Source organism: Syngnathus acus, chromosome 13 (genome assembly GCF_901709675.1).
Source record: "Syngnathus acus chromosome 13, fSynAcu1.2, whole genome shotgun sequence".
NCBI lineage: Eukaryota > Metazoa > Chordata > Actinopteri > Syngnathiformes > Syngnathidae > Syngnathus > Syngnathus acus.
In genome coordinates this window covers 5,192,599-5,217,323 of record NC_051098.1, presented here as the reverse complement: position 1 = coordinate 5,217,323, position 24,725 = coordinate 5,192,599, and the positions used below count along the sequence as shown (strand labels likewise).

At 43.3% G+C, this 24,725-nt stretch overlaps 2 protein-coding genes and 7 non-coding genes across 11 annotated transcripts in view; 7 read left to right on the top strand and 2 right to left on the bottom strand.

The window, feature by feature from the left end:
* LOC119132040 (rho guanine nucleotide exchange factor 17-like) overlaps positions 1-17,830 on the bottom strand; it is a 39,901-nt gene extending 22,071 nt beyond the window's left edge. Inside the window, exon 1 of the mRNA XM_037266916.1 lies at positions 12,856-17,830. Within this exon, the coding sequence (XP_037122811.1) occupies positions 12,856-17,811 (4,956 nt within the window). The 5' untranslated portion in view covers positions 17,812-17,830. The remainder of the gene's footprint in view (positions 1-12,855) is intronic.
* Positions 17,831-18,697: 867 nt separating this feature from the next.
* LOC119132048 (P2Y purinoceptor 3) lies at positions 18,698-22,373 on the bottom strand. 3 transcript variants are annotated; one of them, XM_037266930.1, is made up of 4 exons: positions 22,316-22,371; positions 21,551-21,733; positions 20,136-20,572; positions 18,698-20,033 (listed from the first exon to the last, which is right to left on the bottom strand). In XM_037266930.1, the coding sequence occupies exons 3-4, from the start codon at positions 20,567-20,569 to the stop codon at positions 19,361-19,363; spliced, it is 1,107 nt and encodes a 368-aa protein (XP_037122825.1). In that variant the 5' UTR covers positions 20,570-20,572; positions 21,551-21,733; positions 22,316-22,371; the 3' UTR covers positions 18,698-19,360. The 3 variants fall into 3 exon arrangements, with proteins under 3 accessions (XP_037122825.1, XP_037122827.1, XP_037122828.1); XM_037266932.1 differs by lacking the exon at positions 21,551-21,733 and having other exon boundaries at positions 22,316-22,373; XM_037266933.1 differs by lacking the exons at positions 21,551-21,733; positions 22,316-22,371 and having other exon boundaries at positions 20,136-20,308; positions 20,383-20,566.
* A 202-nt stretch (positions 22,374-22,575) lies between these two features.
* trnaa-agc lies at positions 22,576-22,648 on the top strand. The gene has a single exon. It is a non-coding gene; the product is annotated as a tRNA-Ala (tRNA).
* Positions 22,649-22,730: 82 nt separating this feature from the next.
* trnaa-agc lies at positions 22,731-22,803 on the top strand. Its single transcript has one exon. It is a non-coding gene; the product is annotated as a tRNA-Ala (tRNA).
* A 109-nt stretch (positions 22,804-22,912) lies between these two features.
* On the top strand, positions 22,913-22,985 carry trnaa-agc. Its single transcript has one exon. It is a non-coding gene; the product is annotated as a tRNA-Ala (tRNA).
* A 104-nt stretch (positions 22,986-23,089) lies between these two features.
* Positions 23,090-23,162, top strand: trnaa-agc. The gene has a single exon. It is a non-coding gene; the product is annotated as a tRNA-Ala (tRNA).
* Positions 23,163-23,266: 104 nt separating this feature from the next.
* trnaa-agc lies at positions 23,267-23,339 on the top strand. Its single transcript has one exon. It is a non-coding gene; the product is annotated as a tRNA-Ala (tRNA).
* Positions 23,340-23,684: 345 nt separating this feature from the next.
* trnaa-agc lies at positions 23,685-23,757 on the top strand. Its single transcript has one exon. It is a non-coding gene; the product is annotated as a tRNA-Ala (tRNA).
* A 147-nt stretch (positions 23,758-23,904) lies between these two features.
* trnaa-agc lies at positions 23,905-23,977 on the top strand. Its single transcript has one exon. It is a non-coding gene; the product is annotated as a tRNA-Ala (tRNA).
* The last annotated feature ends 748 nt before the right edge of the window (positions 23,978-24,725 follow it).

The following is a 24,725-nucleotide window of genomic DNA, read 5'->3' as shown; positions in this document are numbered from 1 at the left end:
CTACTAAGTTGTGCAACCAGATGTTGGTCAGGACTGGGGTCAAATGGGAAAGAGCATGCAATTAAAACAAGAAGAGACAAAGAAGGTCAATTAAAAACAAGAAGAGGCAAAGAAGGTCCCCATCTGAGCTGCGGTTATAGTCGTTTCCAGAGAAAAGTAAAAAAATACAACTAGCTCATAAAGCAAATTTGAAGCTTCATTTTCCCACCACTAAGTCACAGCATGTTCCACTACATTGCCAATGCAAAAACTATTTTAAATCTGTATACTGTGATTATGTAAGCAACAGTGCACCGTTCACAGTCCCCCATGCATAATTCAAGGGACACACCAGGAGGAGCCTTTCATCCATTCTTCCATATGAAGTCATACTGCCAGCATGTAATCTGAAATCCCATCACTTCCTGCCCAGCAATGAATCCCACAATGCACTGGGCTCTAGAGATAGTCATCACAGATGAAGTCTCTAACCCCAATACCACTCCGGAAATACCTCCTCGGGTCACTGTCTCTCCCACCCAGTATTTCTTTTCTAATTCTTCTTCCTTTTCTCTCTGTACGTCCATCTCCATGAATTTCTCAAATTACTAGCATGCCGCCAAAAAAAAGATTGAAACAATTTCCTTTCTAAGCTTTTCCTTCCTTAAGAAATAATGCAACTTTGAGGAGTTGAGGAGTTGAGGTAGAGAGCTTTGACTTCTCAAATGCCACGCTCCCTGACACCTGAAAGTGCAGTGATGTACAATCACCAGTCACAATAAATGAAAACGGCACAATCTATAAAAATGTCAGTAGGAAGCAATGCACAACTATACGTGCATTATACATCATGTTTTGTACTTTGTATGATATTACACCTTGGTGGGAAGTTGGAACTATAGTGACAACTATAACCTTTTACTTTATACTTTATTTCTCCTCTTACCCTTAGTTGGCAACCCTTTTTTCCTCTATTTTCTCTTTTTGCGCTTTACATTCCTGACCCCTCCTAAAGCCTTAAATCCATACATCTTCGTATGTGTGCATGTGTGTAGAGGTTTCCAACAATAAACATAGTATTGTCCTTTGGCTTAGCACACTCGTGAAAATATATCTTCTTCCGCTTATCCGGGGTCGGGTCGCGGGGGCAGCAGATTCAGGAGGGACTCCCAGACTTCCCTCCATAGGGTAGTTACTTTTTTAATTTACCGGGAATCTTGGGGTTGCTGCGATTAAGGTTTATGCTGCGATAACATTCCCGGCAGGCAGCCATGGCCTATGCCTCATTCACGGCATTCTTTGAATACATCTACTTTGAGAAAATCATTCACTTATGGTTACACAGTGTGAAGCTTAACAACTGGTTGGTTGCAGAGATATTACCATTAACAGGACAAAAGCATTGAGATGAATTAATTCTCCTTAATTCAGCCTCATGCCATGACTTGAGGACAATTCTGTGCTTCCAAATTCCCAAATGGTGCATGACTGCACCCATGTGCACAAATCAAAGCCCATGAAGGAATGCTTGGATGAATGTGATGTGGAAGAACTTGACTCGCTTAGACCTCAACCACATCACACACTTTTGGGATGAACTAGGGCGGAGATGTCAAGACAGCACTCTCTGAATCTCAGGTCCAAAAGACATCTTTTGGAGGCCGGAAGATGTGAAAAGAGATGGGGACAGTTGAGCAGAAAAGAGAAGCAGCAGCTAGACAGTGAGTCCAAGTTCTGTTATTGGTCAGACTGATACTATGTAACACTGGTTGCCATGGAAACATGTGAATGGAGAACAAAGCATGAATGAGAAAGAGGAGAGAGAGAGAGAAAAAAGAGAGAGAGAGAGAGAGAGAGCGAGAGAGAGAGACAGAGAGAGAGAGAGACGTGATGACATTTAGTGAGCAGTGTTATATCGTTCAAATTCATTCAAATGGAGTTGTGTCATGAATAATAATAACAAGTTACAAAATAGAAATCCAAATGGATGACTGATCAATGGGTTCCAATTTTAAGACACATGTGACCAAGATAGGACGTAGGGGTATTATTTTGGGTGCAGAATGATGCTATGAAGTAGATTTTTTGCACAGACTACTAATTGTAGCAAATAGTAAAGTGATTGTACTACAGTATATATCGAGATGTATGTGACCTCGTGATGATAATATTATACTCTGTATAGCAATTTTAGCGAGTGTTTAAATAACTGATATTTTTAACCCCTGTACACTAAATAACTAAGTCACTTCAAAATCAATCAATCAATCCATGTGCAGTGATTGCAGTCGAGAACAAAGTGCTGCCCTTTGTGTGTAGTCATGGGGCGTGGCCTAGTGAGCGGCAACAAGAGATGGAGTCCATCAGTCTACACGTGAGCTCTTGGTGAATTGGCGGGCTTACTGCGACTGGTCTCATTTTGCTTTTTTAGGTTTGACTGTCCTGTTCAACTAAGAGCTGCAAGTGTTCCTTGCTCACGTTTGATGGCATTACTGTATCTTAATTGCGCTATTTTTTAATTTTTTCTCAGATATCACTCAGAAACATCTATCATTGCTATATGGAAACAAAGGAGGAGCTCTGTTCCTGTATCTAACCCAAATTCTTACCTCAGTTGGAGTCTACCACCACTATACAGAAGTGAAGCCATTACTACAGTCAATCGTCAATCCATATGAACACGTTTAGCCAGAAAACCACAAACTGAACAACAGTAAGTAGCAAAGTGTGAAATGTCGGTCCCATTATAAAACAATAACTCCCTTGTATTTTCTTAACATCTGAAAAGATAAACTTGATAGGAAAACATTCTAAAGTCAACACTTGGCAAAGTCTTTCAAAATGAGCACAAGCATTTGTGAGCATTGTGCAATGCAAACACTGATGAAGCAAACAGAGGAGGACCTCACTTTACTTTTTCATTACCTCCCAAGAATACAAGCACGCACACACGCATTCTCTCTCGCACTGATCCCGGATCCTCCGAGGATCCATTTATAACTGCTCACATGAGACACTCACATTCCACGACATATACTTGCACACACACAACGAGGGCGCCACGGGGGGTGCTTTTCTTCATCCTACAAACATTAACAAGTGCACTGTCAAAATATCCACTCACAGTGTCACAGCGGACTTTGTGACTGGTCGTAAACACAATACACCATCGAGCCAAATATTTGCCATTTAGACATTTGCAACTAAATAAATGTGAGAGCCGCTAAGTCATTTTGGAATAAACACAACTATAATTCAACTATTAATTAAGAGGGTTGCAGAACAGCAGCAACTCTCAACGATGGACACTTTTCAGGTCAAAAAAATGTATTGGGGTCATATTGAGTAATTAATATGAATAAATGGAAAATTGTAGAATGTCAGATTTGCATTGCAACATTGTGCAGTATAATTTTGTCAACTGGGGTTTATTTATTCGAAGTATTGGCGTAAGGGTTAACTTACACTTCAATATTGGCTTAGCAATACATGTGTAACAAAATTAAAATAACTATATGTATAAAAAGTCCAAGTCCATTTCTTTAATAATCATTCATCCTTATGGAATGTTTCCAACTGATTATTTTAATCATTTTCCTGTGGAAGGTTTCTGGAAAGTTGCAAGAAATTTATAGGAACCTTTCCACCCCTTGTTCAGTATTGTTGGTTTCCCACAAGAACCTCATGTTGCCAAACACTGACATCAGCTGCAACGGTGCACAACACGGCGGTTAATAATAAGCAAGCCAAAACCACTGATAGCTTTTTTTTTTTTTAAAAAAGTCAAAATATGTGGTGTCGTTAAGGTTGCTGTGCAAAAACATTTGGAAATAAAACACACAACTTATCACGAGATACTAGCCAAATCATGAGGAAATGGGAAAAAGCTCCACTGTGCTTTTAGTTTAGATTAAAGCTGTTTTATTTTCATATAGCTATGTGAGCAGTGTGACTAATATGTTGTATTTAAACAGGGCAGCAAAGGACGTTTAGTTTAAAGTGTACCCCTTAGCAACGCCAGGGACAAAAAAAAAAGCTTTGTGGCCTGGGATATTTCTCCAAAAAGAGGCGGTGCGTACTCCATATCTGACGTTTGGCCTTACAAGTGATTAGAAAGTGTTTTTTTTTTTTTTTTTTTTGGTTAGAAACAGCATAATAAGACAGTTTGACTCAAAATGGAAAATGACTAAAGAAGAAAGAGATGCCAAAGAACTTTAGGAGAGCAAAATAAGTGGATAAAAGTATGAGAGGAGAACCCCCCCTTGTTTAAAACCATGCACTCACTCTCTCCTTATATGGCAGTATTGGCATGTGTGTGTGCGTTGTGTGGATGCGCGTGTGGCTGGGCTCAGTCCCAGTGTTGCTTAAAGAGGGAGTGATTAGATCAGAGAATGCACGCTCACTAAACTCCAATAAAGTCTCTTACTTCATGAAACCAATTTAGCGCATTCGATAATACTCCTGAATTCCCGGAAAACTCATTATTGAGGAAGTTATTTTTAGGCCCCAGAAGTTTTACACTCCACCCAATATAATGATGAATATTTTTGGCTGCAAGACATTAAAAAAAGGTCTAGTAAATATTGGCAAGGATGAAAAGAGATGATGAGAGGTGAAGATTATGGATAATCTTTTTTGGGAGGTTGACTTGTTAAAAAGAATCATAACGCCTCTGAATGGATGTAATCATCCAAAAATCTTTTCCTCTTCATTTCCCATAATTCTCTTCCTTTTGGCTGTTGTGTGCTTCCAGAATGTTCTGGCTTAAAACCAAATAACTGGAATGCAGGATTCCACATCCACTGGCACACACACACAGCCAGAAAAATAGTAATAAAGAATTACTTTTTTTTTTTCCGTATCTATTAAAGGTTCACTTGCTTAACATTAATTGATAATCGTGTTTCACGTCTTCTTTGCCTTGAGGACAACATTCGGGACAGCCTAAATTGACAGATCACTGTACTAAAAACTGAGGACGCCACACTGTACCTGGTCTTGCCTGCTTTTGGGAAAGAGGCGTGGCCGTCCAGATCAGTAACACCATCTCCCGGTACAAAAAACATCCCCCGATCCCTTATCTTGTCATTTTCATTACCCTGCCACATCCACATGGAAGGACAAGTTTGTTTTTCTGGAGAAGACAACATTCCCAGGCCACTTCTATTCCTCTTCCTATTAATAGAGCTTGTGTAACACACACACACACACACACACACACACGCATGCACACACAACACGCACAAACAAATGCAGACAAAAAGTCACAAGCAACCTCTAAAGTCTTAACCTTCATGTTAAAACAAAATTTCAAAGTGTGGTAGAACAAAAAGTTAATGTAAGCCAAGTCTGCACTAGATTTCAGTGAATTCATCACTTGGGGCAAGACAAGTCATATAGTCTTATAAAATTTGAGACAATCAACAAAATGTGCATTCCTCTTTGGGCCTTTACTTAACTTCCATCACTCATTAGAATCGCTCAGACAGTCTATAGTGAAGCACATGACAATTGTCCTCTTTGTTGTGAGAAAGTGAGAAGAGAGCAGACAGGCAGATTCCGTGTTGTTGTTTCTGCCAGAGACAGAAAAATAATGTTCTTTCAAAAACAAAAAAGGAAAAAGGCGAATCAAGGTGTGCCAGGTTGTGTTTTGAATCTCAGTCAAGTCGAGTCTCATGAGTTGCAAGTCAAAGTCAAGTCCAGTCTTTCATACGTTTTAAGCTAAGCATGTCACAAGTCCAAAAATTGCTGAATCAAATCTGACTTGAGTCAAGTCACATGACTCGAGTCCCCCACCGCCGGTTCCTAAAAGCACACAGGTGGTTGCCTCATGCAACACCAACGAAAGACAAAGATAGAGTATTGTCCGCTCCAGTTGAGCCTTAAGCCTGATTAATGTATTGTGCTTGGCTTTCCCATGTTGACCTTCTCTCACGCTGACCCGCAGCTCATGCGCTTCCTCGGTAGCTGCTTTCACACTCCAACAGGGATTTATTCGCTTGTGCTTTTCAGACAGAACCAGCCAAAGGACACCGCCATGTCCAAATTGTGCAGAATTGTATGGCTGACCTTATAAGATATTTAAATTCATGGTTACGTCAACAAGACAGCTCTGATATTATCCTGGAAGCTGGCAGATTCCTTAACGGACTTCAACACATTTCATCCCACATCTGTGACTTACACAGACGTCCAGGGAAAAGTCAAGAAAGTGCCTGTTTTCAACTTCTTCGACAATTTACTATGAGCTAAGAATCTGCATGCCATTACATCATCAAACCTGGAATAGGATGTGCCCCAACAAGGCATTTTATTGTTATGAGCAGCCATGATTACCTGGCTAAATGCTTGGATAGTTTGCTCACAATCTTTTGCTATGGGGGCTGATTGTATTTAGGTCTGACCATGCTTTGCCAAGCACACGCAAGGACCCAGACACACACAAATGCGTGCGTACACGCGGTCCCAGGGAGTCTTTATCGCTGGAGGGCTGTTCACTCTTTCAATGAAATCCAGATGTGGGCTCGGGGAAGGATAAAAATAGAGAGAGGTGGGGGGACAAAGAAAGGACAAAAAGGAGCAGATGGGTCAGAAGGAAAATAGGACATGAAGACAGAAAGCCAGACAATGTTGAGAGACAAAAGTTAAGTGATGTAAGTTAGGCGATGAGCTCACAGACACGCTAATGGAGTGAAACAGTTCTGGAAAGAATGCAATTTAATTTGTTGTCCTTAACATCCTCTCTCTCGCCTTGCTCAAACAGAAACACTAGATGCTGTGATGTCATCACATTCCGACAGCCACATACACACACATGCACTTGCATGTGCACACAACCGCGGTTGTCACGGGTGACCAAACTAACACATTAAAGTGGTGGCATGTTTGGTGTCTAAAAATAAGCCTCACCGACCAAACTGACACATTAAAGTGGTGGCATGTTTGGTGTCTAAAAATAAGCCTCACCCTTTTCTTAAGAAAATAGGCAACTATTTTCACTCTAGTGCATGTGTGTATGTGTGTGCCTCCCCTAAACCACTTCCTGCCCTACCCTCTCGATGAAGACAATTATGGCTCTTGCGAGGGATAGGAGGAGAAATGGCTCCTTAAAAGGCAGAATCTGTGCAGTTTTCTACTTCTGCGCTCATTTTTAGGAGCTATAGCCAATCTGGCATGTCATACATATTCCAAAACAACCAAGTATTACGTTCAGAGCAATATTGAATCAATACTACTTTGGTCATTGGAAAAACAACAGGGACAAGCAGCTATAAGGGTTAAAAACAAGTTGGATTTAAAGCAAGCACGCAATGACAAAAACACGTTTTCAATCAATCCTGGCCCTTGATTGGGAAAACTAAGGAGCCTCGACGAAAAAAATGACACCCTAGTAACGCTATATTGCTCAAGCAATACTTATGAAAGTAATATTAGCATTAGCTAAGGTTAACCCAACCCAAGAATAACTTACTATCCTAAAAAGCAAACATTAAAAGAAAAAAAAAAGAAACATCCAAAGTTCATTCTTGGGCTGCTTAGTGAGCTAAAGTCTCAAGAGATAAGCAATAGTCTTTTGACATTTGTTTAAATCTTGAGTGATGTCACACATAATTTGGGCCTAATTTCACCAAAGTTGTGGTCCAAAATAGCACGATAAAAACTATGAAACAAATTTGTTTGAGATTCATTTTACAATTGGAAAAGTAAACAATCGGAAGGGTATTTGCTTTTACTTCTCTTGAGGTTCTTCAGCCTCGGGTTTGAACCTCAATCTTACCACAGGTATGTTTTGATTCTGCTGCTTTTAATCTGACTGGATCGCTTAGCAACATTTGACATTGACATTCAGTTGAATGGCATCTCCTTAGGAACATAACACAAAAACCTGAATAATTTCCCCGCTCCTTGGACAATAAAACCACACAATGCAAACGCCAGCTGGTAAATCAGATTTTCATCGAGGGAAAAAAGGTGGAGGCCTTGTTGAAAATAAGAAGGCCATTGAAGAGTGAAGAAGGACTACATTGTTTGAGCAAAGACTGACTCGATAACACACAAGCCCTCCCACATCACCCCGCAGCTGACATTGGGTGATGGGAGCTTTCTTTGGGACCATCAAACTATTTTTTCCTGGGGGAATCTGCAGACAATATGCAGACACCATCATTAAATTTCACAAAGTCAAAAACATGTCACTTTTGTTTCACAAAAATATGCATCAGGAAGAACAGAAAAAGTTCAAGAGGAAAATAAGGCAATATGTAAATCACTTAAATGAATGTTAAAACAAAAATTGTTAACCACAGTTTCTCACCCTTTCAATCACACCCACACACGTGACCTCAGACAATTTTTTCTCTCTGTGAAGTTAAGGTCAGCATTCCTTCAGGCTGACTCACACTTCAATGAAGACTCATCCTGGGATCAAATGTTTTATCCAAGTAAGTAACAGTCAGGAAGATGAAACCTCCGCAAAGCCCACTGGAGACGTGAAATGAATGAAACGACTCCAAGTTTTACAAGGACTGCGCCAAGACGACACTAACAGGATAACATTCATTCATTCATCACGTGAATCGGAACTTTGACGTCTCCACGCTGTATCTCGCACACACACGTACACATACAAACACACCACCTGCCTGAGATGCTGCTTTAAGCTTTGCTGCTCTCCATTCAGTTTCCTCCTCTCCCTGCGCTTTGATCCGCGATCCCAGCAGCCATTCCTGTACGGCACTGCGAGACTTCCAGCGTCTCCCGTTCCCATTTTCACGTATATTTCTCAACTGGCAGCTTGAGCATGATCCAAAGTGGCGCACTGATGCCATAGAAGTGAGGACAAGCGGGTGACAGGGGGAGTCGGAGGAAAGAATTAGGGAAGGAGGACGGCATATTTATTTCTAGTCATATTTGAACTGGATGACAAAAGACAAGAAATGGACAGAAGGGTGCAGTCAACCCACATGAGTGCGAGTGTTGTGTGTGAGTGGATGCATGATGTTAACAACCCTACAATGATGCTACAGTTGGACTATTGAATGAATGACTTAGTCAACAAATACGTTTACATAATATTATCATTAATCCTGCATATGAATTCAGCAAAGCACAGAATCACAACATTGTGTCTGGTAAGGGGGGTTCATTTAAAGCTATGTCAGTATAAACCCCCCAAAAATATATAGTGGGAGAGGGAGAGAGAGAGAGAGAGAGAGAGTGAGAGAGAATGAAAATGAATAACATCAGCCATACTAGAGACAAAGGTTTACTATGCCCAGTCTCTCCATTAATATAAGAGCCAAGAAAAATTGGATTGCATATAATTCACACAAACACACCTTTTATTATGTAGTGTATGCTAAAAAAACAGTATGTGCTGAGAAAGCAGCTGGAGAGCTGGAAAATGCTGTTTCAGAGGAGACTTTCCTCACATTGCGAAGCGCTCTGTAATTACACAGGGTGGATCCACACACTGAGCCAGTTAGTGCAAGACTGGCCAGAGGAAAGCTACTAGGACGGACACATGATGAGGGCATGCCAATATTATTCAAATGTTCAAAGGGCTGAACCTCCCCTGACTTTACGCTGGCAAGGCTTGAGTAAAAAGTCCAAATTCTTAGAAGGGGGCAGTCCTTAGAAGGGAAAGTTCATGAAAGCATATTCCAACTGTCACCAACCAAAGGCCGTTCTCCCACGGACATTTTGCCTCGCTTTGAGAAACCACATTTAAATGCATGGCAGTAGGCTTTGCAGGTCACATGACCTCATATTATACTCACTAGAACTCATGATGGACCTAACTACAACAAATGACAGGTTGTATGAATCGCTGATATTTTTTATTTATTGCAACTGACAGTTCATCTGTATTTTGATCAGTAAGGTCCTAAGTGAGCTGTGATTCAACCACATCAAAAAGATACACGCTTGCTTTTTTCTTAACAGTAAAAAATAAAAGTAGGTTATCTCACTAGTTGGCTGCAATATAGCTAATAACCATACCAACAAAAGAATGATCTGATTAGGAACAGACTGAAAAGCTCAGGGTCAAAAATCGAGAGAAATCATTTCATCCTGCCAACCCAAAGGAACATGCCATGACATCATCATTGAGAAAATATTTTTTAGGAAAATTTAGGGAAAAAAATGCACAGTGTGCATCTTCTCATCTGCTGGCTCCTTGGGAAAGTCGCCATCATCCTGTCGAGTTTGCCATTTCAAACAACCGAGTAAGTGCCATGTAACAATTTCACTGTCCGATGGAACAGTTATGATAGAATCCCACCCGATAATAAGTAGAAACCTGACACGGAAAAATCATGAATGACTTGTGTTGTCTGTATGATTTAGAACATTGCTGTTGGATCAGATTCCAGACGCTGGAATCGAATAAAAGCACATCAGACGGTAAGTGGGTGCTGTAGCTGTCCTGGTATGTAGCCTTCTTGGTTTCGAAATACCATTGCCCAATTGTAAAGACATGGCATCGCTCCAATTCTCCATTTAACACGCATTCTTCATGATAAGTAAGAATGTGTATACTTGTACTGTACATCCTCAAGAGTTGAAAAGATTTATACACAAATCTACAAGAGAGATAGAAAGCCGAAAGTGGAGTGTGCCTTCCAACCAACGAGTTCACTAAAAATAGCAGCTAATACGCAATCCAACAAACAGACCAATGAAGTTGATCAATGCTGGTAAAACCTTTTCACTATGACAACTTGTGGAAGGAGAGAAAAACATCAGCCAAGAGAGGAGGCATTTGCTTCATTCTGGGTGGTCTGATAAAGCAGAAAGTCTATCCTGGACTCAAAGAAATAAACACACTAGCTTTAGAGCTCGATGTGGACCTCAGTTTCTTCTTCTCCTCATGACCTCACTCTTCATTAGTACCCACAAGCAGCATCACGTCATACGTGCCTTCAGATACAACTGTGGTTGGAATGAATGATGATGTCTACGATGTCCTTATTCCAATGCCACTGGAAGGACTGACAAGTTGACAACTAGTTTTAGGTTAGAAGTACACCATATTTTGTACTAAACCTTCTATCTGTCACAGTGGTCATTAGGATATTCCTTTTGACCAGACCCTGTTGCTGTGGATCAGTAGAGATGTGTGTAATTGTGTGTAATCACGCTTCATTGCCTCACCCCCTCCTCTCATTCTCTTCTGTCATGGTTTCATTCTTCAGCAATCTGTCAGTTTGAATCTCCATTCTTTTAGCCAGATTTTTTTTTTTCCTCTGACGCCCCCCCCCCCCCCCCCCTTGTCCCCAGCTCTCTACCTGATATTTTGGCTTGGTTTGCTTACACCAAGACAAATGATCTCACTTCACTGCTATGTTCCAGAAAGAGGGGGGAGAAAAGGAAGAATCTTAACAACATAACCAATGAGGTATGGATAGGAGGTTGGAATGAAAAGCTGAACTAAAACCATTTGCTGAGGAATAAACAACTAAAAAAAGATTAGAAGAGGTGGAAATACAAGCAAAAAAGCAGCTAGAGACTGAAAAAATACCTCAAGTCATCACAATCAACAAAGAACTTTTTTTCTCCCTTAATGGTCTTTTTTCTTTCACATACTGTATTTTGTCTGTACTCTACTATATCTTTAGCCATTATAACTAACTTCCTTGAGTTATTGTTACATTCAGTCCCTTACGCACGCACACATGTGCACACAAACACAAGCTGCAGAAAAGCAGCAGTGCAGTGCTCTAAAAACAACATGTTAGGAAGAAGGCACTGATATATTCCAGACTAAAAATATGCACATGAGGAAAAGACACACAAAGTAGCAGGACACGGTACTTTGAACACACACACACACACGCACGCACACACACACACACACACAATGTGCTCCCGCCAGCCAGTAGTAATGGACATCATCTAACACTTCTGTAACCACAACAACTTCCTATTTTCCTAAATCCATTTCCTGCAGGCCGAGGTCACTCACCAGCTACTGCTTCGGTCACTACGGCAACAACATTGGATGAGGAAAGCAACCTAAGAAAACAGCCAGCAAGTGCTGACTATTCCACCCCCCAACAAATGCAAAGTAAAAATCCAGACACTTAAATATACACTCCTTAGATACTTCCGTCACAATTTACGCAAAGCCAATTCAAGAACTGCTTTGAACACCTTTGTGGCATTACATAAGAGAAATACTGTTCATTTTTGTATTGGCATCCAGTCTGGCTAAGCATCTTTACACTGTAAGATATGATAAAAGCATTTAGCATTGAAGGGTACTGTACTGCTCATTGAGTCCTCTCTCATTGAGTCCATTGAGTCAGATGATAAAAGCATTTAGCATTGAAATACAAAAAAACTATTCTCTGAGTGGTAGTCCTCTCTTTCTCTTTGGCTGGCTAGAATCCACACTGGATGGAACAAATAAAGATGAACAGACCCATGCACTTGACTGCCTTGGCCCGCTTCTTAATGCCGTCTTTCTGACATTTGTTTAATCAAACCAATAACATCCTCTGATGTTTGTTGAACACATCTCAGAACGTAATGGTAATGGTAGTCTTGCAAATGCACTCTTCCACAAACCATATGACACGTAATTCACGACGGTACAACTTGCCAAAAGTACATGCACACTTGTAAGCTGTAAGTGTAAGAAAGCACCAAATGTTCCAGATAACATTACGGACTGTTCAAACGCATTTATGTGACAAGTAATGTGTAATTCCTCTGTGGTCAAAATACCCAACTGTGATTAATTTCCTCTCTTCTATGTGAGAGGTTGTTGTCAAAGCATGCCAGAAACTCAAACTCCAAAATGTTTTTTGAATATGAAGGTGTATGTCAAAGGTATACTACAACAGCAAAATTAAATAAATATGAACTTACCACTCTAGGCTTGGTCCTCTGGGTGGCTGATGTAGACGGAGCATGGTCCAAACCCTTCTGTGATACAGCTCCTGTAGTTTGACTGGCGAAGATCTCGCTGGCCCCATCCCGAGTCCCAGGGAGAGGCCCTGGACCGTCTGTGTCTCTTTCAGGGGTGCTAAGATGGGTCACATCCTCCAGAGATGGAAGCTTGTCTACTGGGATTTTACTCAGGGCTGTAGAACCTCCAGTAGGTTGGTGTGAGAGACTGCTCCCTTCCTTGAAAGGCTGTGGTCGTGGTGGTGGTGGTGAGATGGGTATAAACGTGGCAGGCTCGCTGGCATGTCTTACATGTTTAGTTATGGTCTTTGGTCTGGATGAGGGAAGAGGAGGAGTGAGCGCAGATTCATCACGGTGACCATCTTGCTCATCTAGTTCTGGGGGCTCAAAGGGGTCTTCGTGAGAAAAAAATTTAGCCAATCTGTTTGGGCGCTTTCTCGGGGATCGTCGAATTGCTCTGGGAGATAAAGCTTCAGCAAGCTTGAGGTCAAAATTAAACCTTCTTGTCTCCTCTGCTTTTTCTCCACCTTGATCTACAACAATGTTCTCGTGGGTTGGATTGACAGTCTCCTTGATATCAGTATTGCTATTTCCATGGTGACAATCATTTAACTGTGTGGTTAAGTCCTCTTTAGGCTGAACCTCGACATCCCACGCTTTTTCTTTATGCTTGTTCAGGATTGGCTCGCTGCTGGAAGGTGGGATCGCGCCTGACTGATCCAGCTCATTGATTGGTCTAGCGCTGGCGGACTGAGCTTTAAACTGAGAGTCATTATGGGAAAGCAAAGATGTATCACTACGTCGACTGGGGTCACTAAATGATTTTTTCTTGGGAGCTTTGCCATTTCCATGATCGTCATTCATCAGTCTGTCCATGGCTCTTGGCTCAGCTACAATGCTCCTGATCACGCTACCGTAGTCGCCAACGACCTCTTCCCAAAGTCCGCCATCACTGTATCCAGACAAGTCACTCGCCACACTTCCCTGGTATTCTGATAAGGTGGGTATAGAAGGGGTCTCTGGCGGACCTCCACCTTTGAGAGCAAGCGATCCTAAAAGGTTGCTGTCAACAGAAGAAAAATGTTCTTCCTCTGCCACAGAAGAGCGTCTCTGAGGCATAGGATCACTTAGGGAGCGATAGACTGTTGACTCTCCATTAGCATCAGCGGCGGTTGTTGAGTCTGCGGTACTGTTACTAACCTCTGAGGGTGCGTTAATGTTACCAGGAGGGGAGAACTTGCGTCTTCGACGAACAGCACTTGGAGTCGCAGGTGCTTCAAGGCCTCCCGGAGTACCAGTCGATGCCTGCGGTACAGCGCTGCTCTGGGTGGTTGCATCATTGGAAGTGTCGACACAGTTGTCTTCCAGACAGGAGGAGTGAGGCAAGGAGGGAGGTATGCTGACTTCATTCAGCCGATTCGTACAGCCAGTGTTGTTCTCCATCATTTCCTCTCTTTCCTTCTTAAGCCCTTTCTCTTCATGGAGCGCTGATTGTTTCCATATGGTGACAGGCTGCCCTAGTACATCCCGAGCAATGCATGACCCCAAATTAACCCCTCCTGACTCCAAGAAAACCCTCTCAGAGGGGTCACTGGGGCCAATCTCTGGCTCTGTTACAATCCCTTCATCTGTTAAACTAGACTCGTGGCCTGAAAGTTCATCCACAGAGCGGTCATAGCACACACTTTCTTCCGAATCCCCTTTCTGTAACGTCCTCGCCGTCTCTCTGTTCTGTCTCTGCACCTTCTTCTGGTAGTCTGTATCCCTACTGTTTAGCTTCTCCAGCTGCATACTTTGTCCATCCCTCTCTCTCTTCTCCCTCTCCCCAATCTCGCTCTCCCTCTCATGTTTATCTTTTCCCGGTGTGGTCTTAAACTCAGCCCCTTGGTTTGTTTCTACCTCACCTTCACTACTTATTACTTTTGTCTTCTCTTCATCTTTTTTGGTGATTGTAAAACATTCATCTTCAAAATCATTCACACGTTTCATATCAATATCATCATCTTCTCTGGTGCCCATCTGGCAGATATCCTCAATAACCTGCCTAGCTTCCTGCACATACCTTTCTTGCAATGGTGTGGGCACCACTTCCTTGTCGTCGTCATCATCATATCCATAATCCAACAACCTTGGTCCACTTCCAAGCCTAAAGTCACCTCCATCGCTTTCTACTTCCCTGTCCGATAGGGACACCCTGGCTCCAGTCTTGTCTCTACTCAGGTCTAACTGTTGCTCTGAGGTGCTTCTTTTTGTTGTACCACCTGCCAGGTAATAACGTGCGGTTGTCGGGGACTTACCAGAATACGTGAAGGATTTTGCACGCCGCAGAGTTGCTGTCAAGTCTTTTAGGGACAAGCGACGACCAGAGGGTAATAAGGTCCCAATGTGACTCTGCGGCCCCAATCCGCATTTGTCTTTCTCATTAGTTTTCCGCACCTTCAGCTCTGATAAGTCTGATTTCAGAAAATTTAGCATGCTCATTGTTTCTGTTGTGATATCAGGATTGGACTTGGATATTCCATTTTTAACATCTGCCTCATCCCCTCCTGCTGTTTGCTGTAATCTCACAGCCTCAGTTAATTGACCTTCTCTCGCAAGGACCACAGAAGTAGAAGTGACTGTGGGCACAATCTTGGAGCGAGTCCGGACTTGGGTACGAGGAAAATTATCCCCGTGTCCAAAGCTAGGGGAACGGTACATGGTAGAATTCCCATAGTATGTTTTACTCAGCATAGAAGAAGAGGCATTTCTGGCAGTGTTGTCCTCACCAGTGTTCAAAATCTTGTTTGTTCCACAGTTGGTGCAGCTAGCTCGGTCTTCCACCTTCAATGTCTCAGTGCTGGAATATCGACTGCTATAACGGGAGCCAAAAGAGGGGATGTTGACCTTTGATACTCGAGACACACCGGGAAGTGTTGTAGATGGCGCTACTGCAGGTGAAGAGATGCGCTCCCATTGCTGCTGCACCCTGGCTCTGTTACTATGAAAATTTGGTTCTCTTGCAGAGTGGCTCCGTGATACTCTTGGCAGTAGCTCTCCTCCTGTGGCATGGCGAGGCCTATCCAAATGCTCCATGGTCAGAGAGGGCTCGCTGTCGCTGTCGTCTGATTCGCCATCACGATCGTTATAATCATCACGGCCTGTCGCTAAAGCACCGCCACAGAACCGCTTCTTCTTTCTCAGAGAGCGGCGTCGCACAGCCTCCCTACTGGACGGTCCTAAAGAACCATGACTCTCCTCTTCACTGCCAGAAGACCGACCAAAGCCCTTTGCACTCCACCAGCCATTTTTAGTGCGTAACAAATAACTGTCACCTCGCTCTGTGGTGCCCCTCTCTCCTCCACTGAGGCCAACAAAAGGATGAGAGGGGCCACTCCAGCCTCCTCTTTTTCTCCTGATATGCTCCTCCTCTTCATCTCCAGAGCTAAACCTCCAGCGGGAACTTCGAAGAGAGTCAACTCTGGCAGGGGCTGAGGAGGGAGCTACAGGCGAAGAGGTATTGGCTTTATCTGGAGCTGGAGCACGGAGGGGGAATAAAGGGGGAGAGGCAGGAGCTGTAGAGGAGCTATGTGAGGAATGTAAACTATCCCTCGCCAGCCCGACCCCCTGACTAACCCTTCTCTCCCTCACTCTCGGCTCCTGAAGGAAGGAGGCACAGAAGGAGGCGTCCTGGTTGACCAAACCGCTCTGAGAAGTAGTAGCAGAGGTCTGAAGGTCATCGTGGGGGTCAGGGGTGACCTCGATCAGTGTGGGAGTTTTAGGGTAAGCCTCTGCCTCAGAGCTGGGGCTGTGAGATCTGAATGGAGATGAGCTACTTTTTTGATCACGGCAAACCTGAGAACAACTATGAATGCTATTACAATAACCTGATTTCTTCTCACCAAGTGCATACTGCTGCTCGTAGATGTTGGAATGCAAGTCCATAGTGTCACAAAGTGTCTGTTCGACAGCAGTGCTGTTTGGGCTCTGTCCTTCAACTAAGCTCGCCTCGGACGAACATGGACTTCTGGCTTCATTAGATGAAGTGAAGGGAAGTTTGCTGCTTTTATCCAAAAGGTGACAACGTTCGGGTTTACTTTGCTGGCCTAAATCACATTTACCAGCCTGATTTAAAGACTGCCCTTGCTTTTGTCTCTCATCAAAAAGTTGTCTGATTTTGGTCACACTGGGCCATTTATCAGAATGCAATGAAATAAATTCATTGCAATGCGTAGATAGGTAAGTTCTGTGAGCTTTACAAGTTCCACGAATCGTGACGTCCTCTTCATCATTGATAATACAAGTTTTTTGGGGATCAGATGTGCAACAAGATTCTTTCTTACCAGTGTTGTCGTTCGTTGTTACTGCACAAGTCCGCCTTTTACTTCTCTCAGAGTCCGACCCAGACACAGAGTCCGTGCTGGAGTTAAACTTTTGCACTTTGTCCAAAAAAGACTTGTTGTCCGGGAAGAATGTTGCAACGCCGTCCTGGTGCAATGACAGCCGAGACAGAGAACTGCTCCTCCTGGAGGCTCTGATGCGGGGAAGTGTCCTGCCCCTACGCGACACCGCTGCAAGGTCTCCCGGCCAGGCGTTGTGGGTCCTCTCGGAGCCTCCTCCTCCCCCACTTCTACCACTGCTGCAGCTGAATTTCTCGGTGAGCTGGCGGATAGAGGGAGAAATGGAGGAGAGAGGGGCGGAGGAGGCTTTCTTTGGCTCTGCGGTCTCGGTGGTTGTGGTGGCAGAGATTTTGGAAACTTTGCTTGACGCACTGACATGACGCTCTTCTGCCCCGCTAGGCTCCAGAGGAAGAGAGCCACCGACTGCCTCCAAATCCTCACTTTTGTCTTCTTGCTCCTCACTTTTGTTGGCGCCCCACGAGTTCTTAAAAGAGACGCTGCGGTACACCGGTGCACTCCTCTTGTGTCTCTCTGCCATTGTTCATAGTTGTCTTTGTTGTGTCATGCTGCACGCTGCATCCTTTTTGAATAAAAATCCATTTGCATCTCGCAGCCTAAAGGAAACAACTTTGATCCAATTCTGAAAAACACAGGTTGCTCCGTTGTTGTTAAAACTCACATGTTGGCGATTCCATAGTCGAACTTTTTTATGCTCACCAACGCTTAATTGTTGGCTAAACGTGTGCCCATTAATCTGGTCACCCTCGCATCTCTGCTCTTTCCCCAAAACTGTTTGTGGATCCCTATTTAGGCATTATTTGGATTTCCGTGACTTGTGTTTTTTTTTGTACATGTTAATGCCTGAGATAGGGCAAAAGGGAGTGGGCGGGACTAGGGGATAGGGGCTGTCATAACCCCCTCGGGGATAGAGAGGAAACCCCCCCACGCCCCCACCCAACTAACTATTTTTGATAAGAAGGGACTGGATGCACTGCAGTAACCGCAGAAGCATTGCGCTAATTGGCAGAACAAAGGCAACACTGTCCAATTTTTGCTTCAATCAACAGTAAATCCGTGCATCTCTTTTGTGCACCACTCCAGGTAAACATATCTGCAGCTCAAAGATGATTGTGTTAAATTGGCAGCCTTCACAATCCCTTTTCACTCCTCCACAATAAGGCCTCTGTGGTACTCCCCATAAAGTTGTCTACTTTACGCAGTGTTTTGTTCTGAAGGGGAATTTACACACTGTCACCTGGTTAACTAGGGCTATATGGACCTCTACAGGCTAATCTTGAGCATGACAGAGAGATTTAAAAAATTACTCATAATAAATAAAAAAATCCAAGTGACAGGTTTAACCAGTGTGCCAAGCTCCCAAAAAACTTTTCACAAATAAAACAATAGCATCATATTTAACTCCCTTAAAACAAAAATAGAATTCTATTGCTGATGCTAGCTCAAGGTTATTCCATGTTATACATATAGGCTGTTTTGGCACTGTTCTGAACACTCATAAGACACATGAAAAAACCCCACAAAAGTTAATATCGCAAAAAGTAAACACACACAGGTCAACACAACTTATTCTTGTGCAATGTCACAGCATCGTACAACAAATACAGTACACTGGTATGGTTCTTACACGTCCAAACGAAAGGACACTAATGCTACCTAGTGGAGCAAAGGCAAGATCAAAACAGGCAGAACCTCAAAACCATCCAACCAATATTGCTAAAGATAACATAATACTGAACAATATAGTCTAGGTTCCACAATATCCACCAACGTGTTGCTGGAATTTACAATCTTCCAAAAATGCAACTGACATGCTCTACTCGAACCACTTCATCCAGTATGAAATTCACAGCGCTCATTAACAAGGAAATATACATACATATAATATACATACATACATATAAAAAAGATATTCGATACAAAAACAGGCTTCAGCCTAGTGCATTATTTCATTTCAACTGACCATATGGCATTTACAGTGATTTGACTCGTAAAAATAAAATTCTATCACTAAAGCGAGTTACACTATTTTACACATGTAAGACACAAGATATGGAAATAATGTTGACTCATGCAGTTCTATCATTATGCCTGAGGGTGGTGACTCTGAGAACAAAACGTTTGGTGCTCTGTCTGTACCGTGGCTGAGTGAAGTAGAAAAGAATGGGGTCCAGAACACTATTCATACTGGCAAACGGTCTGGTGCTCTTATAGATGATAGAAAAGAGGTTTCTGATCTCGCAGGACACACTGGGCAGCGTGCGCATAACCAGGTACAAAGTCTTGGTGAGGTGAAAGGGCAGGAAGCTGATGCAGAAAGCAGCCGCCACCACAATGATCATTTTCACCGCCCTGTCGCGTTTGTCCCTTGTCTGTACATTGACGCATCGGTAGGAAACGGGGAGGCACAAGACGTAGGCCATTCTACAGTAGCACATCATCACGCCCATAAAAGGCAAGAGGAAGCCGATACAGGTGAGGGCCATGCCGTATGGATAGTAGTGCACCGACTGCTTTGGCGTGCTTAAATCGTAACAGACGGTGCGGTTGCGTTGGATCCCCGTTGAGGCAAAATGAAATGTGGGCGCGCAGAGGAGGGCCACCACCAGCCACACCGCTCCGCAAATGAGCCACGCCAGCCTCCGGCCGCCTTCCTTGTGCCACACGGCCAGTGGATGACAGATGCCGATATAGCGGTGCACACTGATGCAGGTGAGGAAGAGGATGCCGCCGTGAAGGTTACTGTTATAAGAAGAAAAAAAACGACATTATATTTGACTCTGAAACCAGCAAACAACAACGGACTCGTTTTTTTCGCACGTCTTCTAATAACATGAACCTCACCTGTAGAACTGAAACCGGACTAGTTTGCAGGCAAACTCGCCAAAGGGCCAGTAATCATGACTCCCATAGTTATAGATGAGCAGGGGAAGTGATGTCACGTACAGGAAGTCGGCGATGGCCAAGTTGAGCATGAAGATGTTGTTGCGGGACAGACCGGGCCGCCTCCTCCATATCTTTAGTATGACGAAAAAGTTCAGCGGGAGGCCCAGCAGGAAGACAAATGTGTACACGGCCGGAAGGAGGATACGTTTGAAGTCCTCCTTGTAAGTGCAATGTGGGACTCCTTGTCGGCTGACATTAGCGATGACGGCCAGCAGGGCGACAGCTGTCTTTTGATCTGTGGGCTGGACACTTATGTTGAAGACACCCAGGGTGAAGGTTTTGGAGGTCAGACTTTCAGCTGTGAGGGATTCAACAGAATATGGCATCTTCATATCCTGGACAAGAGACAAAGACAAACAGTCATTTATCTTCCTGCAGTAGGAATATAAATAACCATACAGATATATGAAACGTTTACTTAGTGTGAGTAACAAAATATTTGTACTCTGTTATGTGACAAAACGGCTTAGCAGTGTCAATAATTTCAAAACACTGACAGATCAACTCTCTTCAGACAATGATTCAGAAGTATATTTCACAATTCAAAAAGATTGCACACGTGCAAGCATGCCTACACTGTGTCTGCGATTTGGAAGTGTGTGTGTGCGCGTGTGTGTACGTGTCGATGTCCGTGGCGATGTGTTTGACGTTTCTCGGAATGCAATTTCGTAATTCCTGAGTTAGGGAAGTGTGCCAGTGGACTCTAGAACATGTCTCTGCACTGAGCCATAAAGTAGACAATGATTCACTAAGTCCTGTTAAGAACCATTTTTGAGAACGGGCATGATCAAGCCTTTCTGGCAAAATAAAAAACAATTGAAATCACTATTCTGTTAATTTCTTTTTTTTTTATAGATATATTAATATTACTTCATCTACTTCAGTGCTTTCCAAATACAATCCACACTATCATTTTGCACAAGTGTAAAATAAAATCAAGGTGAAAGTTAAGTAGTTTGTTCTGTTCCATCCAAAGTGAAGTTCTCCTGTCACCACGGTAATGAAAAGCAGTAACATGAAACTAAAGGTCTGATCTCTATCCTGAAAGAACCTCATTTTGGCATCGTTCTGGTTTCACCAGTTTTTCACAAGAAAAGAGAAGCGAAAACATGAAACGGCTTTCTGTTCCATGCAAGTCCTCACATGAAGATTAGAAAGCAAAGGAAAAACAAGACCCACTTCTGTGCCAATTGAATGAGGCCCAGTAAAAGCGGTCTGTTGCCCCACATTCAACTTATGTGTCTCAATACAATTGGCAAAAGATGGGCTGGAGAATGCGGGAATCAATTCCACTCCCTGTCGTGTCGTCTTACCAACAGCGACGTGATTGGACCAACGGGGCATGCACCCGTGCACTTGACTTTTCACTTATTTCCACGCAAGGCTGTCGATCTTCTAAAATTCATGCTTGGACCCTGATGTGGAGGGAGCCTCATCCAGCTCCAGTAAGGCCTTGTCTAAGGACATCAGCTTCTGAGTGCTCCCTCTGATTAAACCTGCAATCATATAATACAATATATATGAATGACCTTTCTTGTTTGGAGGGGTCAGATTGATGGCCTGAGGGCTCTGGCTGTGAACTGGGATGCGACATGGAGGATGGGCTCTTTGAGGTTTTCATATTCCTCCTCCACTAATCCTTCATCCTGCTACACCTCCTCATCCCTTTGTTCCAACAGCCGACCCCCATTCTCTGGGTTAACCATGACAATGTGACTGTACAAGTGTTCCACACCAATCAGCTCCCATGTAAAAGAACACACATTATAAAACTATCGTATATAAAGTTTTAAATCTACACTCCAACAAATATGTTACAGTTAAACCTTTTGGGGGATGGCACAGACCAGCAGTTGTCAGCTAGCGCAGGCAGGCTTGCTTATTTGATAAATAATGATAAATAAATAATAAACAAGTTCTTAGCCTAGGGGTAGTAGCATAAACACGTAAAATAATGATAACTGTGACAACAGGTACGCGTTCACGAGTGGTGCGTTTTCCCCACAGTTAAAATGTCGTGATAACAAGATGCAAGATGCACTTGAGACATTTGGTTGTTAAACAGGAATAATGCTTACCTTGACAGACAGTTGTCGATGACTGCTGATGACTTTCTCCGAATGTTTCCTCCGGGAGGTGCACCGTAAAATGTGCAAAATGAGATCGTGTGCTGATTGGCCAGAAATCGTTGGAGTAAACCTATATCGTGCGCTGATTGGTCGATGTTATGGCGAGCTCCCGACTTGATTGGCCTAAATAAGACAGTTGGTGACGCATCCGCATGGTGAGCAAAGAGCGATAAGGATTTGTTTAGTAAGGCCACGGAGAACAGTATAAAGGGGGATTAGCTCAGATGGTAGAGCGCTCGCTTAGCATGCGAGAGGTAGCGGGATCGATGCCCGCATCCTCCAAACTTTATATTTTATCGGTGATGTGGCACTTCTAAAATGGTATTATTTACTTTGTGGTCTGGCTACGAAGAAGCTGTAGCAAGGGGGATTAGCTCAAATGGTAGAGCGCTCGCTTAGCATGCGAGAGGTAGCGGGATCGATGCCCGCATCCTCCAACCCTTTTAAGTTTTGGTTGGTGATATACACTTTTTAGAGTGCTATCAAATTGAAGTTCTGGAGTAGTATTATTTGCCTTGTCGACTGGCTGGTACAACGAGCCAGCAAGGGGGATTAGCTCAAATGGTAGAGCGCTCGCTTAGCATGCGAGAGGTAGCGGGATCGATGCCCGCATCCTCCAAGATTTTTAATTTTTGGGTGGTGATATACACTTTTTGGTGGTATACTTCGGTTTTGGAGTGGTATTATTCAACTTGTTGACTGGCTCAAAGTTCATGTCATCATGGGGGATTAGCTCAAATGGTAGAGCGCTCGCTTAGCATGCGAGAGGTAGCGGGATCGATGCCCGCATCCTCCAAGATTTTTAATTTTTGGGTGGTGATATACACTTTTTGGTGGTATACTTCGGTTTTGGAGTGGTATTATTCAACTTGTTGACTGGCTCAAAGTTCGTGTCATCATGGGGGATTAGCTCAAATGGTAGAGCGCTCGCTTAGCATGCGAGAGGTAGCGGGATCGATGCCCGCATCCTCCAAACCATTTTTTTTTGTAGAGCGTGCTTATTACCTTCTTAGAGTGATTCTACGGGCACTTGACGGCACGGGGGATTAGCTCAAATGGTAGAGCGCTCGCTTAGCATGCGAGAGGTAGCGTGATCGATGCCCGCATCCTCCAGAGTTTTTGTTTAGAGCATTATTATTTTCTCTGAGATCACCAAATGATCCCCGAGCGCGGCACCGCTGCTGCTCACTGCTCCCCTCTCCCCCAGGGGATGGATCAAAATCACACGGGGATGGGTTAAATGCAGGGGACAAATTTCACCAGTGACGCATTGGGACTTTAACTTTCTTATAGTGATATTGCTGGGCGTAGTCAGCGCGGGGGATTAGCTCAAATGGTAGAGCGCTCGCTTAGCATGCGAGAGGTAGCGGGATCGATGCCCGCATCCTCCAAAGTTTTTAAAATTTTGGTTGGTGACATACACTTTTTAGAGCTGTATTATTCACTTCTTAGTGGTATTCACTTCTTAGTGGTATTCACTTTGGGTCTTGGAGTGAAATAGCTTACGTTGTCAAGTGTCTATGTTCCCGTTTCAGTACGGGGGATTAGCTCAAATGGTAGAGCGCTCGCTTAGCATGCGAGAGGTAGCGGGATCGATGCCCGCATCCTCCAATCTTTTTTTTTTTTTGGTGGTATTTTGTCATTTTTTGGAGTTGATATTCGCTTTTTAAGAACAAACAGTTTTTTCAAGCAAAAAATATAGAACTGTACATTGACAACAGTAACTGACGTGCGTGAAGCTGGCCCCCCAACCCACGCAAAATTTAAGGAAAATAGTTTGTTTCGTTTGTGCTTCGTTTGTGCTGGTTTGTGCCGTAAAAAATTTTGTTTGTGCTGCAACGGTTTTTTAGTTATGAAAGATTATTTTAGGGGTCATCCAGAGTTCACCCGGCCCCCCATCTGCTCCAAATGAACAGGTAACTCACCTGCGTGAAGCTGGCCGCCCACCCCACGCAAACCTGCTCATATGCTGAAAAATATTGCATTACGTTATATTACAATGAATACAGAAAAACCATGAAAAAACTCATTTAATACAAATGTTTCCTAAAGTGAGTCGCTGACTCGCATGAAATGTGGTGTCAATTCCCACTCGATGACGTGCCGAGGGGTGCGACAGGTTGTTCGTCTATATACGAATGTGCCCTGCAACTCGCTGGTAAAGTAAAAATTCTGCAAATGCCAAATTGGCTATTGATAATGCACAGTCCTTCTGGGGGGGAAAAAATCTATTAGTCAGCAGTTGTGAGAGTGATAGTTTATGTTGCAAAAGCCAGTCAGATGACTGAGATCAGACTAAAGAGAAGTGAAAGACTTTCATCAGTATGTCTGAATCTCATTATTTCCTCAGAAGTAGGGG

Excerpts from the sequence above, each read along its gene's own strand:
- LOC119132048 (XM_037266932.1), bottom strand. The coding sequence starts at position 20,569 with ATGAAGATGCCATATTCTGTTGAATCCCTCACAGCTGAAAGTCTGACC. Across the intron at positions 20,034-20,135 it reads GTCCGGTTTCAGTTCTACAG|TAACCTTCACGGCGGCATCC; the intron begins GTGAGGTTCATG and ends TTCTTATAACAG.